At 39.2% G+C, this 20,780-nt stretch overlaps 1 protein-coding gene across 6 annotated transcripts in view; it reads left to right on the plus strand.

Annotated features, from left to right (window-relative positions):
* The window catches only part of BRWD1 (bromodomain and WD repeat domain containing 1), a 113,268-nt gene that overhangs the window by 48,867 nt on the left and 43,621 nt on the right, over positions 1 to 20,780 (plus strand). For 3 of the 6 annotated variants that reach the window (XM_073360442.1, XM_073360460.1, XM_073360451.1), the window contains exons 23-31: positions 3,316 to 3,508; positions 5,435 to 5,560; positions 5,696 to 5,803; positions 6,236 to 6,360; positions 6,499 to 6,581; positions 7,362 to 7,473; positions 11,383 to 11,444; positions 16,840 to 16,995; positions 17,296 to 17,416. In XM_073360442.1, the coding sequence (XP_073216543.1) occupies positions 3,316 to 3,508; positions 5,435 to 5,560; positions 5,696 to 5,803; positions 6,236 to 6,360; positions 6,499 to 6,581; positions 7,362 to 7,473; positions 11,383 to 11,444; positions 16,840 to 16,995; positions 17,296 to 17,416 (1,086 nt within the window). Of the gene's footprint in view, positions 1 to 3,315; positions 3,509 to 5,434; positions 5,561 to 5,695; positions 5,804 to 6,235; positions 6,361 to 6,498; positions 6,582 to 7,361; positions 7,474 to 11,382; positions 11,445 to 12,875; positions 13,004 to 16,839; positions 16,996 to 17,295; positions 17,417 to 20,780 lie in introns of those variants that run through there. The other 3 variants (XM_073360467.1, XM_073360477.1, XM_073360485.1) reach the window with 3 other exon arrangements.

The raw sequence follows: 20,780 nt of genomic DNA on the forward strand, positions 1-20,780 counted from the left end.
CGACCATTTGGGTCTCAGTCTAAACACCATGAAGTTGACCTCCACTCCCACTCAGCAAATAGTTCATTGGGGCCCTGTTAGATTCCATGAGGCCAAGGGCGTTTCTGCCAACCAACTGCTTTCAGATGATTCACCAGCTGTACCTCAGTTTGCAATAACAAACGTCCATGTGTGCCTGAACCTGTTGAGCCACATGTCCGCACATAGTCCACCGTACCAGGTTATCTCTTCATTCTCTTCAGATGTGGCTCAGGATGGTTTACTGTCCTGCCCTGCATTCTCTAGGCAGGTTGGTTCACCTTCCTCCATCAGTCCTGCAGTCCTTGCTCTGGTAGGAATCTCCGTGTAATGTGGGCAAGAGATCCCCTTCTCTCAGCCTTCTCTGACCCAAGTCATTGGTTACTGTCGCATCCCTTCTGGGCTGGGGAGCACGTCTGGACTCGCGGTTGCAGGATCTGTGGTCAGAACAGGAGGCCTTACTCCATATTAGTGTGTTGGAGCTTTGGGCCATCAACAATCTGTGTTATGCCTTCCAAGACCAGATCAGGCATTCAGTGGTCACATACTTAAGGACAGTACCACCACAATGTATTATATGAGCAGATAAGGGGGAGCTCACTCCAGATCATTCTGCCTGGAGGAGATCAACATGTGGCAGTTCTGTATCGAAAAGACATCACTTACCAGGGGGTCAAGAAGTGTCTTGCCGATCATCTCAGCAGGGTTTTCTTCCCAACCATGAGTGGTCCCTAAAGATGGAAGTCCTTCAGATGATGTTCACAACATGGGGCATTCCGACGATTGACCTCTTTGTGATGAGGGAAAACAGAAAGTGGTGCCTATTCTTCTCTTCAGAGGGACTCATCCTAGCCTCCCTCTCTGATGCTTTCCACTGCAGCTGGAAGTCTACTCTGCTGTATGCATCCCCCTGCTATCCTGGTCCTTCCCCAGGTCATTACTAAGCTGAAGGTGAATTGAGCCAGACTCATCCTCGTTGCCCTGGCATGACTGAGGCAGCATTGGTTCTCAGATCTCTTCGATCTGTCAGTTTAGCCTCCCATGCTGCTTCCTCTCCTTCCCAACCTCCTCACAAAGGACTACGTCTACCCTGCATTCAGTGATCAGCTCCTTGCACCTTATGGCATGGCTGCTGCATGGCTGAATGAAGAAGACGGGTGTTGCTGGGAGGCCATTCAACAGGTCCTACTTAACAGTGGACACTTTCTACTAGAACGCCCTACCTGGCGAAATGGAAGAGGTTTTCTATGTGGTACTTGGCCCATGGGGACCCATCCAGCAGAGGCTTCCATCCAGGACATCTTGGAGTACCTGTTATACTATCAGGAATTGGGCTTAGCATTCAGCTCTCTGAGAATGCACTTAGCAGCAATATCAGTGTTTCATCCACCTATCCAAGGGAAATTGGTTTTCTCCTGTGCCAAGGTGACACGATCTCTGAAAGGGCTTTTCCACCTGCATCCTCTAGTCTGAGAACCAGATCCCTTCTGGGACCTGAACACTGTTTTAGCCGCTCTAATGGGGCCTCCATTCGAGCCCCTTGCCTGTTCTGTGTCAGAAAACTGCATTCTCGATTGCCATTACCTCTGTCAGGAGGGCGTTAGTTGCAGGCCCTGATGGCTGGGCCTCCTTACGTGCAGTTCTTCAGGGACATGGTTACGCTTCAGCCACTCCCAAAGTTTGTATCCAAGGTGATCTCTGTTTCATTTGAACCAAGCGATTTATTTTTCCCTAAGCTGCATTCTTCCACGTAGGAACAACGCCTCCATATCCTTGACGTTAGATGCTGTGTATCTTTCCATCTGAACAGGACTGAACAGTTTCGGGCTTCGCCTTGCCTGTTAGTAACATGTAGCGACCGCATGAAAGGACAAGCTGTCTTTGAGCAGACCATCTCTAGATGGCTTTGTCTTGCATTAAGAGTGCATATTAGATAGCATTGGCCACGCCTCCAAAGCTGGTATGGGGACATTCGATCAGAGACCGGCAACATCAGTGACATTCCCAAATGACATGTCTATATTGGACATTTGTAGGGCAGCCACATGGTCGTCCATGCATACATTTGTGGACCTTTACGCAATGACCATTTCTTCCAGAGCAGACGATAATGTTGGAAGAGTGGTCTTGCGATCCTTGTTCTGGTAGACTGAGCTCCGCCTCTGGATGGAGGTACTACTTCCTAGTCACCTACCTGGAATTCGTGTCTGCATCTACGCGAAGAAGAAGAAACAGTTACTTGCTGTAACTATGGTTCTTTGAGATGAGAGGCAGACTTGTATTCCACGACGCACCCTCCATCCCCTCTGCATTGGAGTCTTTTCCTGGGCTTTCGGTGTAAAGGAACTGAGCAGGGGTCAGAGCGGTGCTGCGTCAGATAGCCAAGGAAGGGACTACAGGCACGAGGCACAAGCGCCACCCCTCCTACAGGTATTGCCAGGCAAAAGACTCTGGCTCCAGTGTGCACACAGATCTTCTTGGAATACACGGCTGCATCATATTTTTCTTTTTACTATTAAAAGTACTAATCCAAACTTCTAAATTGGCCTGATTTCTAAGCCATGGTGAAATCCATAGTTTAACAATTATAAATGTTTTTATATCAGCAGACTTGTCTTCAAAAGCATGCACTTAATTAGCTGCACACAATGTGCACTGCATATCTTAAAGTCTGTGCCTATAAGCTTAATAAAAATTTGCGTATATTTAGTGTGGCATATTCTGATTCTCAGAGTTTGTTAAATCAAACACAATTTTTTCAAAACTGTTCTCATCCTCAGGGATGACTGTCCATGCCAAGTTACAGCTGTTTTTGTTGGAATCCTGTCTAACAATAATAAGCTATGATTAGAATGGCTTTTAGAAAAGGGAAGTTTTTGTTTTTTTAAACCCTCAATGAAATAGAGATGTCTGAAAGTATGTATCTTCTGTTGCCTGTGAGTAGGCAGGATGTTCCTATTTATTGGAATCCTGCTTCTGAAATACAGTAAAGGAACACATTAAATGTTGTACAGAATTTCTATAAGGACAAAAATGTCATAGTTGCATTCTAGTGACTGAAGAATTAGTGCCATAAGTTAAAACTGCTAGCCAAAGTGAAGGAATTAGAAATGTATCACAGCAATTAAATCTTCCTGTACTACTCCTGACAACCTCCAAAACCACTGAAGATCAGGACAGTGGAAAAGGAACTTTACACCTACAAATATTGTTATAATTCATTTAACATTCTTAACTAGTTGTCAGCTGTTTGAATATCTAAATTCCATTTGTTTCCATTATTTTCCCCATGAACAGTGACTCTTCAAGTAGATATTCTGACTGGATAGCTGATGCAGGAATAAATCTCAAACCTCCTGTGCGAACATCTCGACGCAAAGCTATCAGATATTGTAGTACTTCAGAAGATGAAGTATCAGCAGAGAAATCTTCTCCTCCAAAGAGGAGAAGAAAAAGAAGGAAAAAACCCAAACCGAAAAAGCAGGAAGAGGTATTATACAGTTAATTCCTTCTGTTCACTTAATTCTTGATCGATATCTCTTTTTACATTTTAAATCTTGCACCTGGGAATTTATGGAGTTTGTATACGTTACCTCCGTATTAGGCAGAGGTATTTATGATATTACTAACTCTGGTTGCTCCTTCCCCTTTTCAACACCCCCCCCCACACACACACACACACAACATTACATCGTCTAATTAAATTTTATGGACTTTGCTTTACAACAAGTAACTAAAGCCTCCTCACTCTTATGAGGTCCAAACACATGGCTTTTCTTACCCTTTACCACTTTTATAGCATCTTTGAATACAAAAGCAAGGAATGCAGATACTTAAGGGTTTTATTTGTTTAGATTTTAGAACACTCTTGGTGCTTTTCTGAATTTTAAAACAGTCTTTGATACAAAAACGTCTAAAAACAAATTAATTGAACTGCCATTTAGTATCCTCAACACAAACCTTTCCATATCTAGCTGATCCACTCTTATAATCCTGCCCCTGTTTCTCAGTGCCCATTCGAGAAGTCAGATGCCTAGAACGCCAGAAATCTGGATTCGGGAGAGCTGTGACTATGGAATTTGGTTCTTCTACAAAATGTCTTTATTTTAAATTGAGGGGACTCCAACTCTGGCATCTCCACTGATTACAGTTGTCATAGTATATTACATTTGAGGGCAGATGTGTCTTCCCTGGTAACCAGTTCCCAAACCATTTAAAGCTTTATTGTTTAAAACCAACACTTTAAGCTCTCTGGAAACTTACTCGCAGCCAGTAAAGGCAGATAAGAACTGATGTAATGTGCTGTCTGCATGATGTACTGCTTAATAGACAAGTGATTGCATTCTGCACCAGCTTCACTTTCTGAATCTTGTCAAGGTATGCCTTACATAAAGTGCAGTATAGTAATTCAATAGGCCTAGAATAACCAGGGCAAATTCTGCATCCAAAGTGAAGTCACATTCTCCTAGTCAAACATTAGATGGTTCACCATACTGATGATTAGGATGAGAAAACTTTTAAAATAAATTAAAGAAAATAACTGGTTAGAACTTCAGCCCTATCACCAAAGGAGTGTAAATAATCATTCACTTAAATAACTTAAGTCTTCAAAACAGCACAAGTATTAAATGGTTTATAGGCCTTGTTCTGGCCTCTGCACAGGGGGGAATTTTACCCTGAATTCCTTGGTAAATTCTAAAGTGATGGAAAATAGCGTTCTGTAATGTGGAGAACGAGAATCTTTGAGCGCTTCAGGTAATTCTGCAACTCTTGTAGCCAGGGGACTGGTGGTAAAACAGAGTGCCTTTCAAATGTATGTCATCATACAATATAAAATGTATGTAAGTGTGTTTTTCTCAAAGAATTATTTTGATTATATAATCACCTTTGATTCTGAATATTAGTTTTGAAGTGGCAGATATATAATAACTTGGAATTTCTTTGCTTTAAGCTACACTTGGTACACATCTAAATAGTCTGAAGGTTTTCTGTTTAATAAAATGAGATCTATCTCTATCTATATATCTCTATCTCAATAGTAGTTGCCAGACAGTGTACATTAGAATAGTAGTTTCAAAAATTAGACAAGTCTTTTGATAGTCATGTTAAGAACTACCATGCAGCTCTGAGAGAACTGTGCCCTACAAGTTTATTGGGAGTAGAGTACTTTATGGTTGACATACTTAATGATGACAATGGAAGAACTGCAAATATAGGAAGAACGAAAATACCAAACTTGAGTACCAAAATGTGGGCTTTAGGAGATTTTTGGTCTTAAGGTCCTGGATAAAGCTTAATTGATGATTGTTTCATGGTATTAACTTTGTGTAGACTTTAGAAGAAATTCTTGGATGACAAGTTTTCATGACACTGCACCAAGAACATAATTCTAATGTATAACTATCCTGTTTATCAGAATGTGCAGAATAGTACTCCCACACAGCCAGTAAACGAAGATGTGTTATATGACTACCATCCTCCTGTTTGGATAACTGACACAGCACTTCGAAAATCTCCTTTTGTTCCCCAAATGGGTGATGAGGTGAGAGCTTTTATCAAAAAGTGCTATAAAATTTTAGGTTATCTAAAAGTTAACATAGCAACTGGCACTAAAAATAGAAAAATATGTACTTTAATGTTTCAAGTAAATAATTTTTGTGGATTTTTATTTTTACAGGTAATATATTTTCGACAAGGTCATGAAGCTTATATTGAAGCAGTCAGAAAAAATAATATTTATGAACTAAACCCCCACAAGGAGCCATGGAGAAAAATGGTCCTTAGGGTAAGAATATATTGAAGTTGTTACATGTTCAATACTGGTAATATGTGTTTAACGGTTTACATTAGCATTTAAAATTCTTTGTGTAAATATAACTAGTGAGGACTTAGCTATGCAACTTCCCATTAATATCCTCCTACCAACGTAAAGGAGGAAGAAAGCTTTCTTCAGTCATCAAAGAAACCTTCAAAATTGCCCATGGGAGGCCTGGACTTCACTGCAATAGAAACATAAATCTTGATTTTAAAAAGGGTACAGACTCTGTGTAAGGATTTGGTTGTCTCCCAATAAAACCTCATACAGTATTTAACAATATTGGCTTTTGAGTGCTAAAACTATTCAGATGTTTTGTGTAATAAAACTAAACTAGAGATTGTCTCTAGTGTAGGGCTGAAACTTAATGGAATTTGTTGCTTTCATTTTTGTTTGTTATAGGATCAAGAATTGGTAAAAATTGTTGGGATACGATATGAAGTTGGTCCTCCTACACTGTGTTGCCTGAAGCTTGCCTTTATAGACCATGCCACTGGAAAACTTTCAGACAAATCATTTTCTCTCAAGTATGTGTTTCTCTGCTGAAAGCATATGCTAGATAACATATTTTTTTAAAAGAGGCATTCCTTAGCTTTTTTCCTCTACACAACATAGCATAATATAATATGACACACAAATGAAAGCTAATTTTATTTTTTATCTAGATACCATGACATGCCAGATGTCATTGACTTCCTTGTATTGCGTCAGTTTTATGATGAAGCACGGCAGAGGAATTGGCAAGCTTGTAAGTCTTCACCTTCCAAGTGTCTGGCAATACAGTTTTAGAATACAAAAATTTTCCACTGTGGCTAGCTTCTGAGTATGTTATGTACAATTCATTGTGTTGACATTGATTTAAAAACCGCTGTGTGGCTTGTGTCCTGACTATCGGAGACTTCCAACAGCTCTCTACCATCAGATGCTCCACTGTTGCACTTGAGGTCAGCTGAGACCCTTTTGCAAACAGTTTCTAGAGATTTGAACATGCTGGAATTAGATACTGATGGAGAGACCTGGACTATGAAATGGAGTTCATTGCCTCCTAAACCCTTTGGTATGCTAGAGCCAGCATCTGGCCTTCAATTTATAGTGTTAAGGCTCATCTGTTTTTTCAGGACTTTGCCTCATTGTGGTTGAAGTCATACAAGTTTTTATATATTATAAAATACTCAGCACCTTTAGTGATGCATGCCTTCCAGACTGAAACATATATTAACATCTTGTTGTTTACATGCTAGTATATGTTTGGATTTTAGAGCTTACTGTGAAAATGTACATTACTTTGTGTAATGGGTTATTTTTCTTTTATCTAGTGTCTGTTTTTTGACGTAGATACTTATAATTTTAAACCAAAATATACTATTGGAGGTCAGACTAGATGTTCATGATGGTCCCTTCTGACCTTAAAGTCTGAGTCTATTCAATAGTTTCCTCCCCAGTAATTCCATCCTCACAAAAAAGCATAATTAAAAACTTTTGGTTACCAGAATATGTATGAGTGGGGAAATGGTTCTTTCTCTTACAGCTGATAGATTCAGATCCATTATTGATGATGCTTGGTGGTTTGGAACAGTGTTGGGTCAAGAGCCATATCAGCCACAGTATCCAGATAGTCACTTTCAGTGTTACAGTGTTAAGTAAGTACAGAGGCTTATAAAATGTTTGTTTACACAGTATAAATCATGGCTTATATTGATGGGCTGGAGGTGTAAGAATGCACAAAAGATTGTTGGTTGAAAACCTAAAGCTCCATTAGCAAACTGTCTCGAATGTATTACCAAAATGCAGTAATTTTTCATGAATAGTAACTTAATGAACATAACTTGCTAAATACAAATTGTATTTTATATTTGTGAAAGAGAGGAACCTCTTATATATTACTATATATAATATAATAACTTATATATTATGGGTTACCGAATCTTCTCCATGGAACAGCCAAGGAAGATGCCTTAAAAAAAACAAAACAAAAAAAACACACAGCATCAGTAGTGCAAACTAACACAATGGAAATGATTTATTTTGGATTTTAATATTTGTCGGTTTGTACTGGGACATGGAAATGTTTAGTTTCTGTATTTGTTCTGTCCAGATCTTGCCAGCTTTATATGTATTAATATTCAAATATTGGATCCAGAACAAAATTGACTAAGATATGCTCATATATTCTTAAATTTAATTTTAATATGTAAAATGGTATGCAGTGTGCAAACCTACTGAGTGGCAGATATGGAAATAAAAATATTTTTGGAAGCAAAGTACATCTCAAAGTATTTAATTTTAATATCTATTCCCTTGTAGTTTAAAATCCAAAATATGTTTGTCATGGTCTAGTCAACCTCCTTTATCATTGTAGTAGTTCTTGTTCTTGGGAAGGACAAGTGTGTGGAGCTGCTTTTTGGTCTCTCATTTAGTGACATTTGCAACATATGTGAGAAGAATCTACAGCTGTTGGCCTTCATTTCTGTCCTCTCTCTCCATACTACAACTATGTTAAATCTGTAATATATGTGCTAGCTTACCACAGTGTAAGGTTTGGGAAGCTCTGCTTTACCTAGCTGCATGCATGTTAATCAGCTATGCGGAGGGGGAGGGGTGCGCCCGCATGCGCTACATACAAAAATCTTATGTCACCTCTTCTACTCAAAAGCAATCTGTGCTTCTATCCATAACGGAAATTTCCTGCTCTGTCAGCAGTGCTGTCCTTTTATTTAATCATCTTTGCATGCTATTTCAGCTCCTCTAAACTTCCTGTTCTTTCTGCTGTCAGCTAAATTATTGATACAATGGGTCAAAATGTTCAGAGAAATGGTGGTTCTGTCCCCAGCTCTGCCCACAAGCTACTTTTTTGCTTTGACTAAACACCAGATTAGTAGCCAGTAGTATCAACCGATGTATAATGCACAAATAATTAGTGGGGCCTCACAACAGCACCATAATTTGACATATGGTTAGTGTACCCTTCAATCCATTAAAGATGACAGAGCACAGAATGCAGGGTCCATGATATCCATCGGCACCATAGATCTGCAATTACCTATATTTCTTTATGGGCCTTTGAAACCCTGCTTTCTCCTGACCCCCAGTTCATTTGAAATACCACTTACTTGCAAAAGGTTAATAGCAGAGGAGAAATGCAGCAATATCAAAGTGGCTGAAATTGCTATGTGACTATACCTGTCCTCTATAAACCACCATAGGATGAGTTGGACCAGCTCATGGTAGCTTGGCAAGTCAGTAGCAGGCTTTTTTGGACATGGGATCTTGTGTTCGGAATCTGGGAAGCTAAGAAACTTGCTTCAGTTTAAATAGTTTTAAATTTGTGCAAACTCCTACATGTGGACGCTTTTTAAAATCTGTTTACATCTGGTTTATACCAACTTAACTTTGCAGCGATGTAACTAAATCAGTTAAACCATTACAATTATAGGGTGAGCTGCACCTCTGTCCATTTGTGATCTGAGTATGCCCCACTCAGGTGTTTAGCCTTGTGTCTTTACCTGTGTTTGGGGTGGAATTTTGCAATTTTCCCGTTCTTGGACCAGGAGCTAGTTACAGTACCCTTTGCATCAAAGATTGTTAACTACAGGTGTTGCTGGGTTTGAGAATCTGTGATTCTTCCCTTCAGGAGCTTGTGACCAAACAACTGTCTTAAAACAAAAGTGTTGTTTCTTTAGCAGTCAGAGCAAAACTTTGGAGAAAAAAGGATATTAAAACAGTCTATGTGCATGTCTGTCTTACCTGAAGTCCTGCTATTCCATGATGCAGACCTAGACAGACATGGCTTCTCCAGACAGCCCTGACTGGTTCCTGCATCTGTCTGATATCTTCCCTCCCCCCTCCGCCTCCCCCCCCCGAGATCCTTTTAATACTTGTTGAATTTTGTTCCCTTGTGTTTGCAGGGCCTCAGTCATACTTGGTTAAATCCAATTTTGTAGACTGGACAGTCAGTCACCAAAGCTAGTAGCTTTGACATTGTCCCTTAAATTATAAGTGTTCTTTGATAGATGGTTGTGTTGAGCCTTTCTTCCCCTTCATGCTTGAATCCAGACAGTGCTGAGTTTAAAATAAAAATTCATAAAGTAAATACCATCCCAATAACCAAACCAGCATACAGTATTCATAAATATCACAGGTTAGTTCCATATTATTCACATAGATGTAAAACAGGTGAAAGTTCTATAAGTAGACCATGCTTTTCCCAAAGGCTGGTCTAAACAGTTTTCATACCAATTTAACTGTATTGTTTTACTGGCATTGGTTTTTAAACCAATATAATTCTGATATATAAAGAGCTTATACTGAAATACGTTATATTGATAAATGTACTTGTGCACTGGTGTAATTGCATCCATACTAGGGGTTTCTAAACCAATATAATTAAATTGATACAAAAACTGAGTAAGCAAGCCCTAAGAAGTCTATAGTTTCTATGGTTGCAAAGTAAACCTTCAAACAGCAAACAGAGTGCAGACTGAACAGTGATGTCTGCTTGAGTTTGCAGACAGCTTAAAATAATTCTGAGAAGTGTAGATTGCCCTGATCAGCTAAATAGGTATTGGTTACAACACCTAACTATGGTAATTTAAATATCAACATCGTTAGCTATTTCATTGCTACTCAAAGCATAAAAAAATCTATACAGGAATTTAAATCAGTCTCTCATATTCAATTATCAAGTGAATATACTATTAGATGTGAACCAGACTAACTATTGCTTCCTCTTTTTCTCCCTTTTGCCTCCAATCCTATCACTTTATTTCTTCTTTTCCCTTTACTTTGTACCTATTAGCATGCTGCTCCCCATGACCGCAACAGTCTTTGTGCTCCACCAAACACCCCATTTCTTGGTCTACCTTCCTCCAAATCCCTCTGTATTTCCATTTCTTAAAACAATCCTTCTCCATTGACTGGAATATTTGCACTGTCCTTCTCGTGTACTAGTACATTGATCTTATTTGTTTTATTTAGACTGTAAACTCTTTATAGCAGCACATATATGATCTGTTTGTAAAGTGCTGTGTGAATTTATGGTGCTATGTAAATGTTTTAGAAGTAGCTAAACTGATTGATTGCTGTTGGCTTTGCTGAGTCAGAATTTTGACTATCCAGCAGAGCTGTTGCAAATTTTCCTTCAAACCTTCCAATATTTCCTGGCTGCTTGCTTCTATTTACTTTAAATACATTGTGAAATTTTCTGACATAAGCTTCAGACTGGTGAGTGCTTTTGACTGACTTTGTTTGAAATGTTCTTGGTCTGTAAGTTAGACACATTTTCTTTCTGTTCCCATTGATATAGTAGGAGATCAGTTAAGCATTGCCTGGAGTAGGAGCGCTATTGTAATTTTAAGCTTTTAAACCAAACTATGTTTGCAGTAGCTTTGCCTCTAAGAGAGCTTGGTTTGCTCTGTCCTTCCTATATATTTGTACTGCAAATTTCATTATGCTTAAAATCAAAGGAAAGATTCCTTACATTTGTTTGGAGAGAAACACTTATATATGAACATAATTTAACTTTTTTGTTAATTTCCTTGTTGTTTAAACAGATGGGACAACGGTGAAATTGAAAAGCTTAGCCCATGGGACATGGAGCCTATTCCTGATAATGGTATGTGAAAAAGCATTAAAAGCCTTTCATCCCCTTGTCTATCTCCAAAATATTTGTTTCATGCAAGTGGTAATACTAATCTTGATATTTTCTTATATGGCCCCTGTTACCATAGTACCTGAGCATAGTCTTATTTTATTATTGTAGGACACTATCATTTTTCATATACTTTTAAGGGTGGAATTGATATAATGGCACAGGTATTCTATTACGGTTAAGGGTCTGATCGTTTCCATTAAAACTGGTTTTGAGAGGAGGAAAGTGGAAGGAGGAAATTTGTTTTCACTTTAAAATCTCCGAATCTGGATATTAGGCTAGTTTTAGACTATTCCATGTCTTTTTCCATATGTTTTTTTATTTATTTTTTCCCCCCCATTAAATGGCTGAAGTATGTAGATCACAAACTTAAGTACTCCTATAGGTCAAAATGTGTATTCTATTTTAAAAACAAATAGGGGACAAGTGGAACCAGTCATGAGGCATAGAATCCTGTGACTGTGTCAGTTTTCTACAAAAGAGGCTTTGTAACTTTTGTTGTAATTCAGAGGTTCCATGGCCAGAAAGGACCATTGTGATGATCTAGTCTGACCTCCTCCATAACATAGGACATAGAATTTCCCCAGAATGGTTCCTAGAACGTATCCTTTAGAAAAACATCCAATTATGATTTTAAAATGATGAATGATGGTAAATCCACCACAACTCGTAGTAAATTGTTCCAGTGGTTAATTGCTCTGCATCAGAGCCCTGTTTTCTTCCTGCTTTCTTATTGGTGTGTTGAACTAATTAAGGTTGACATTTTAAAAATTCTCAACTTCTTGGCTTGTGCCAAGATTCCTACATTAATCGTAACCACACAACTCAGGCTGATTATCAAATATAATGAAATATGCACTCTATGTGCAGTCAGCAAAACTTTATAATAAATTACTAAGGTATATCTAAGGTTACTACTAGAATCAAAATCCGCTTTAATGGTGGTCATTCCAGTGGTCCATCTAATCCAGCATCCTGTCACTGTCATTTGTAAGTATTAGATGCTTCAGAGGGAAAGTTAATGAAACCTTGAAGAGGGCAGTCATGCAATAGCCACCCCAAAGGGAATTTTCTTCCCAGTTCCCTGAGTTAGGAATTGCCTTCCTTTCCAAGCTAACTGAAATTTTTTTATTCCTATCTAGTGTAGTTGTGGATGTTCTCAGCTGACTAATGCTTTTTCGAAGTTAGCTAAACTCTTGGCCTCAGTGATATCTTGTGATAAGTTCCACATGTTTGCTCTGTAATAAGAGCACTTGATTTACCTTCACTATACTGTTCATTATTTTGTATACTCCTCTGTAAACTAAGTAGTCTGTATGTTTTCAAAAGCTCTTCTGTGGTTAATTTTTACATGCTTCTAATTGGTCACCTGTCCATGACCCACCTTTTTTGCAGAACAGCTTCTGTCCTTATTTGTCCATCGCTAATGGGTTTATGTCCTCCACCTGTGGTATTCAGAGGTAGTCCATTTTTTCTGGAGGCTCTGGAACTAAATACCTTACTCCGGATCAGGACAACAGATTTTTGTCTCTGGCAACAGAAAAAGTTGGTGGTTCAGTTTCTCCCAGTTTTGTTTTATAACTTCAATTTCTATACGTTTTCATACAGTAGCAACACATAGTCTCTCTTCCTTATCCTCCCCTGGATTGGATATTTGACAGCATTGTGGCTTCAGCTGCCTGGATCTGCTGCTCGAGTACATTCCCCTCAGGCAGTAGCAGAGCTGTCCTACAATCATGGGGCTAAATTTAAGTGGCGAGTCTCATGTGAGACAACCATACACAGACTCTATATATGCCCTGCCTGTTCACAACACTAAGAGTCTTAAGAGATGGCTGGTAGTGGTCACAGAATGACTTAGATTGCAAGTTGCCCATGTTATCCATGAGTGTACAGACACTAATCAATGACTTATCCAAGGCAACAGATCCATTCATGACTAGCCAGCTGTGGCAAAGGGTTTACAGTCACCAGTTCTAAATCAAGAACATTTTGGACCCAGTGTTGAAAATATGTTCACCCAGGAGTCAAGACAGGTTTGGTAATGGTCATGAGTAACCATTTATCTCTAATGGCTTTGGATTGCTGGTGTCATGCATCAGTGTTGTGCCCTGAGTGGAATTTCTTAAAATGAGCCTTCAGAAATTCCTTGAGAGATCATGGAAGCATGCACCTGGTACAGTGGAAAAATTAGATGCCATTCTGATCACATCCAAATGTCCCTTTCTTAGCAGCTAAATACAGACCTTCTGAAAGCCAACCCAAATTCCACTCTATACCCTTGCATACTCAATATGGAAGAAAGCCTCATAGGTTGGGGAACAAAGTCCCAGCTCTGAGTACCTAACATTTTAGTTCACATAACCAGCTCTGTCTAACACAAACATAAACATTGGCCATATGGGATTGGACCAGTGGTCCATTGAATGCAGTATCCTGTCTGACAGTAGCTAGTACCAGGTGTGTCAGAAGAAGGTTCAAGAAATCCCACAGTGGTCAGTTATGGTGGTCACAGGGGAAGTTTCCTCCTACTTCCGGTTAGAGGTTGCTTGTGATTGAAGTATGATCGTTGGACTTGATGGAAAGTCAAGGAATCTCGATTGCACTGGGTGAAAAGACCAGTCCTCTGCAAACAGGGACTCTTTCATCTGAACCTGGACCAACTACAGTTGAGTCTGGGCATTGGAAGAAAATCAGTGGGGATTCTTCATTAGCCTTGTTGATGCATTTTGGTATCAGACAGAACTCAATCAAGAAACTTTACTCACTGGTCTGGTAAAATTGTTTCTGTGAGAGGGGAAATAGTAAGTTATTTTCTGGGCTGGAACAGACTTTTTTCTATATTTGTACAGTGCCCAGCATGATGGGGCCCTGGCCTCTGGATGCTGCTGTAATACAAAGTAGCAGTGTCTCCACTACATTAGAATTTCTCCACAGTGGTTGATTGGAGTCCTATGACCAAGCACCATAGCAAATCAGGTATCAGCCTAGTGGTGGTTTTAGGCAATCACAGTAGGCTGTCCATCTGAGTCTCATCAGGGGTCAGGTTTAATTGGAGTGACAAATTAAACTGGCTTGTGGCTGACCTTTGTAGTTGCCATTACCTCAGAAAGTTGCTGTGGACAAGATGTTAAAATCCTGCATGGTATGCTAGACATCTGGAAACTTTATGGAGAAGGAATCAAGGTTTTCTTTACAAGGTCCCTAAAGGCATTGGGGGGAGGAAGGGGAAATTGTATGAAACACATATAAAGAAAATTTGGAAAGTAGATTTCCATTCTTCTGTATAGGCATCCTTTGGTAGGAAGGTGCTGCTGGTTCCCAAATAATTATTTAAATTACAAATCTGTGGCTTTGTGGGCATGTTTCCATTTCTACCTATTATTCTACTTAAAACTCTGCTGCTTTCTTTCCCCCTCTTACGTTGTTCAATGCATGCTATTTCGCATTAGTGATGAATGAGGAAAGAAGCTGTGCTGCAGAATATGAAATTTAATAACTTTCTGCTAGTAGCTTCTCTCCTCATTCATGCTACCCTGGTAGTCTGATGAAAAGCAGACTATAATTCGTAACATTTAATTTTTTTTCTCTGAAGGGAGAATGAGACACAATTACACTAAGTTTAATATATTAGGTTTGTCTTCATGCTAATAATCGGTTGCCTGGAGTATTTCTGCAGTTTTGGAAGAATTCTTCCAGTGGCCTGAGCTGGAGGGCTAGGCTCAGTCTTGGAGCCTCCAGCAGCAACATTGAGCCACCTCCCATTTCCACTGATGGGGGCATTAACCAATTAGTGATCAGTGAATGAGAGAAGCTACTAGCAAAAATAAAACAAAAAACCCAAAACCCTAGAATTCCTTTAGAGCAGGGGTGGGCAAACTTTTTGGGTCAAGGGCCACATCTGGGTATGGAAATTGTATGGCGGGCCATGAATGTTCACAAAATTGGGTGTTTGGGTGCAGGAGGGGGGTGAGGGCTCCGGTTGGGGTGTGTGGGTTCTGGTGTGTGGCCGGAAATGAGGAGTTCAGGGTGCAGGAGGGGGCTCAGGGCAGGGGGCTAGGCAGGGGTGGGGGTGAGAGCTCTGGTTGGGAGTGTGGGATGGGGATGAGGGTTTTGGGGTGCAGGAGGGAGCTCCAGGCTGGGACTGAGGAGTTTGAAGGGCAGGAGGGTGATAACGGCTGGGGCAGGGGGTTGGGGCGCAGGAGGGGATCAGGGGTGCAGGCTCTGGGTGGCACTTACCTCAAGCAGCTCCCAGAAACAGCGGCATTTTCCTCCCCCCCACCCCACCCCCCGCTCCTATGTGGAGGTGCGGCCACTGCACACTGCCCCATCTGCAGGTGCTGCCCCTGCAGCTCCCATTGGCCACAGTTCCTGGCCAATGGAAGCTGTGGGGGCGGCTCTTGGGGGGGGGGGGGGGAAGGCAGTGTGTGGAGCTCCCTGGCTGCCCCTACACATAGGAGCTGGAGGAGGGACATGCCGCTGGTTCCAGGAGTCGCGTGGAGCCACAGCATCCACGGAGCGGGGCAAGCCCCTGACCCCACTCCCCGGCTGGAGTGGAGCAAGCCCCGGACCGTGCTCCCCGGTGGGAGATCGAGGGCCAGATTAAAACATCTGAAGGGCCGGATGCAGCCCCGGTCCATAGTTTGCCCACCCCTTCTTTAGAGATAGGAACTAGGTACGGTATTTCAGGTGATATACTATTGAGATATATAGCATAATACTCAGTATTTTTCATGCTATTCTTTAGGCATACTAACATCTGTTAGCTTTTTTGATCTCTGCTGCACTGCGAGCAGACTTGGTACTTGTCCTTTGAGTGGTCACTTAAAACAGGTTTCATTGTAGAACACAACATAATTGAAAGGAACTGCTAGTTTTTCTGTTATTCCATGGAACATATGGTATTACCCTGCATATCGTGAGTTCTTTATACGCTCAGTTACCCTTACTGTGCTAAGAAAAATGGTGTAGCTGCACTAGGACTACCAACTGTGTAAGGTGTAGTGTAATCAAAAATACTAACATCTTTTGCTAGTGGACATGTGCTTATCAGGCCTAAATTTAAACAGACAGTCTGTAAATGCAAACATTGTTAACAGCTACTTATATACAGTTTCCTTCGTTAAAAACAAAATTGGCCATTCGTACATTAACGTTTCTTTGTTGCAGATGAGTTTTTAGAATATTCTGCCATCTAAAGACATTTTGTGTTCCTAAACATCAAACTCCCCATCTTATGAGATTAGGCAAGATTTTACATAGTGTCAAACTTGGCAAGCATATAGCTTATTAAATTCTCATTTATTCTTTTGTTTGTGTTCTTTCTTCTCTCACCTCCCCATTTACTATAAAACTGTAGTTGATCAACCTGAGGAATTAGGAGCTAGTCTTTCTGTAACTTCCGAAGAAATGGAGAAGCTACTATACAAACCCCAAGAGGGAGAATGGGGGAAAAGATCTCGAGATGAAGTATGTGAGCAGATTATCAGTGGCATTGATCAGCTTCTGAATCTTGGTGAGAACACAGAAAATTAGGCAGTTCTTTGCTCTCATAGCAGTAAATTTTTATAAATTGGTATCTGAGACCTAGTGCTGATCCTTTTTTAAAGATTTATGATAAAGTACTGTAGTTTTGTGTGCAACCTGGTATACAACCTTTATCACAAATCTATATTCAGGTTAATAGGTTTATACATAACCTGTTTTGTTAATCGTGGTTATAGTAGAACAGTGTGAATGCTTGTATGAAAATCCATATGTATACAGGCTTTGAATTTGTTAGCTCAACTAACTGAAATATTACTATTTTTGACAGACATTTCAGCAGCTTTTGCTGGTCCAGTTGATCTGAGTACATATCCAAAGTACTGTACAGTGATAGCTTATCCAACGGATCTTTGCACTATTCGGATGAGACTAATCAACCGGTTTTACAGGTTAGTCTACTTTAGCAGTAGAAAAGAGGAAAACTATATTATCTTCACTAAGTTTCCATCAAGTTAAGTGACCTACAAAGATCTAAATATTTTTTTGGACAACGCACCAAAAAGGCAAAATGTTCTGTTTGTAAACACTGAAAATGAATAGCACTATATGAATGCAAAGCTACTAATATTTTATAAGTTATCTGAAAAGTGATTAGTTCTGTAATATTAAAAAAACTAAGATACTAGTTCCTTGTTTTCTCTTCTAGTGATATCACAATTATAAACATTGGTTTAAATTATTTATAAACAAAATTAGTTGAGCTATTTTGGAATAAACGAGCATGAAAACTGCACGTCTGTTTTTTAAGACTAGCAGTCAGGCAATGTAAACTGAATTTCTGAAGTGCCACGCTTGCCATAGATTTGAGGTAAATTTTCTGAAAATGGGACTTAGGCATTTTAGTGACTTAGGAGCCTGAATCTCGTCTTCTCAAACCCTTCTGAAAATGAGACTTGGGTACCTAAGTCGCATAGGTGTATTTGACAATGTTAAGAGTGTTTTAGTTATGATACATGGGGCTTGGTTTTCAGAGATGCTGAACGCCTGCAGTGCCCATTGACTTTAATGGGAGTTGTATGTGCCCAACACTCCTGAAAATCTGGCCCCTATTATCTTTGCATTTTAGTTTCCTCATCTGTAAAATGGTGATAAAACTCACCTTTTGTGAAGTGCTTTGAGATTTGTGGATAAAGTGGTAAATATATGTTTGCCAATTATTATAATTTGGTTAATAAATAGCTATAAGGATTTGGTTAGGAAGTGGTAAAATTAAGCCCTGTACGTGGCCATGCAGCACATCACCTCCATTTGCTTATAACTTGAGTCCTCAGTTTCTTCAAACTTGCAGAGGACCTTTACTCAGTAATGCTTCTTCTCAGGTCGTGATGATAAGGATAGATGGCAGGTGGGGAAGAACCCAGTTGGAAATGGTTATGTTTTAGGACATTGTGGTAGAGAGGTCATATTTTAACAATATTTATTTGTTTTCTTTTAGTTTCCTTTTCTGCTGGTGTGTGGCTTTTTGTTTTTTGGTGGGGGTTCTTTTTTTGGAATAGCACTCCTTCTTCCTTTAGAGGTGACTAAGATAACAAAATACATGAGTTTTCTGTATGCTGCATTCTCAGTACTCTATCAAAAGAGGCATCAGGTCTGTGTGGCTCAAAATAGAATTTGATACAATATACAGTACCAATTAAGTAACAGGGTTTTTATCATTTTCAGATGGGTCACATTGTTTTAAAATAATATATGGGCTTGAAAGCTTATGAACCTCCAAAGGAACTCAGGCCAAATGCAGTAGTGTCTATGCAAGTGAGATTTCAGAACCTGGGGGTGCCAGAATGCTTATTCTGAGCCATCAATATTTTGGATAGCTGGAAAAAAAACCTGCCATTGTGGATATTACCTTGGAAGTAGTTGGTTTTGAGGACTAACTCGTAGGAGCCTGGCGGACACAAACTTCATATACAAATTAACTAATTTTAATGTAGTTTTATCTTGATTTGTATTTTTTTTCAACTTAACTGACTCATGAAAGCATTCCACTCAATGTATGATTGTGTAGTCTGATAGTTGTGGAGAAATATGAAAGTATTTGCACTTTGGTCAGGAATATGCTATATCCCCAATGCTTGACTAGCATTAACATGAATCTCAAAATTGAAGGGGTGGGAGGAAAAAAAAGATTACTGTGTGATGTAGAAAGGGGTACTTATAAATTGTTGGACGCTAAGTAATTTTGTTTTCAAAATTACTAAAAACATTTAGTTTAGAGAAACAAGAAATGGGAGGCCAGCTCCTGCTGTTTCTCTTACTGCCAACTCAGGAGTGTGGGTTCCACTATTGACTCTCAGGGATTCTTCTACATTGCTTAGGGGATAGCAAGCAAACATTTAAGCCCAAGCAAAGTAATCAGTTATTAACCAGGGCTATTTCATTATTAAAGAAAGGAAAAGAAAATAGCACATATGACTGAACACAAATGATAAACTGGTTATTTCTATTACAATCTCTTCTGTATGGCTTTCTATGGAGAGTTTTTGACAGAGATTATGCCCCTGATAGTGAACACCTGTGAAGTGTGCTTTTCTCTTGGTAAGTTAAGACCAAAGTATATTATTTCCCAAAATTATTGTGAATCCATTTTTTAGTATATCCTTAGATAATGAAGAATGTCTATAGATGGACAAAAGTATTTTGTTTCAGGGAATGTGGACCTGTTAATAAATAACCAGCCAATTTATATTTGATAAAGTAAGCAATCTTAAAAACATCTTATGAAGCCCAAGAACATATTTAAATCAGTTACTTAGAAGAAGCCATTTAAAGAGCTGTCTTGTGACAGGCCAGTTAAGCAATATTAAAAATCTAAAATCCAATTAAATCCCCCTTTTTTCTGTTTACCAATGTTTAACCTGTCTCTTCTCATGAATACATAGTCTAATCACTTGATTAACAGGAGAAACTGTTAGTATTTTAAGTTACAATAGCATTTTAGTGTTCCAGGAAATGATTACAGGAGTTTTAAATCTAATCCCTTGGCGGTGACTTTAACTTTCTCTCACCAATCCATGTTGAAGTCTTGGGGTGGTTTCCTCTTGAGTCTTCTCTTTTTTTTCCTTCCTTCTTGTAGAGGTGGACAGGATGAGTTATGGAGTGCTTGCTGTTTAAGGAGCATATCAGGGACTGTGAGTGCTCACTTTAGAATCTGAAACCCTTTTTCTTTTGTGAAATTATAAGAAAATACCTCATTCATTCATGCTTGCTTAGATTCAGGTCGGTTGCTCTCTCCCTTTCATTGGCTTCAGGCCTTTGGTTTTGGTTTAGGTGGTACTTTGAGCTCCTGAATATGCAATATTTCTTTATTGCCTTTGTTCTTCTTGTGGCAGGAAAGATCCAGAAAATTCTTAGTTAGTTTTAATATTCTTTTTATTCAGTCCATTTTCTGAGATTTTTTTTTTCCTTTTCATTAGTTTGACAGGAAATGAAATTCTGTTTTCAAATAATCAATCTTGTTCTTAATATAAGAGTTTTTAATTCTCAGAACAGCTTTTTAAAGTTATCTAACTCTTAGAAAGTCTTTAGCCTAAGTTGTTGACTCTACATGGCAATTTTTCGAACAATGATTTTTTTTTCTCTTGTGTTGGGTGAAGGTTTGCTTGTCCGCTGTCAGTAATCAATTAATTCCCCATTGATCTAAATATTCTATGCTTAAATGGCTTCTTGCATTAGTAATTAGTCTAATATCTCATGTCCTTGCTATATTTGTATATAAAACATCTTACTATTCATACTGCAATGTAGTTGCTGAGC

Source organism: Lepidochelys kempii, chromosome 1, assembly GCF_965140265.1.
Source record: "Lepidochelys kempii isolate rLepKem1 chromosome 1, rLepKem1.hap2, whole genome shotgun sequence".
Taxonomy (NCBI): domain Eukaryota; kingdom Metazoa; phylum Chordata; order Testudines; family Cheloniidae; genus Lepidochelys; species Lepidochelys kempii.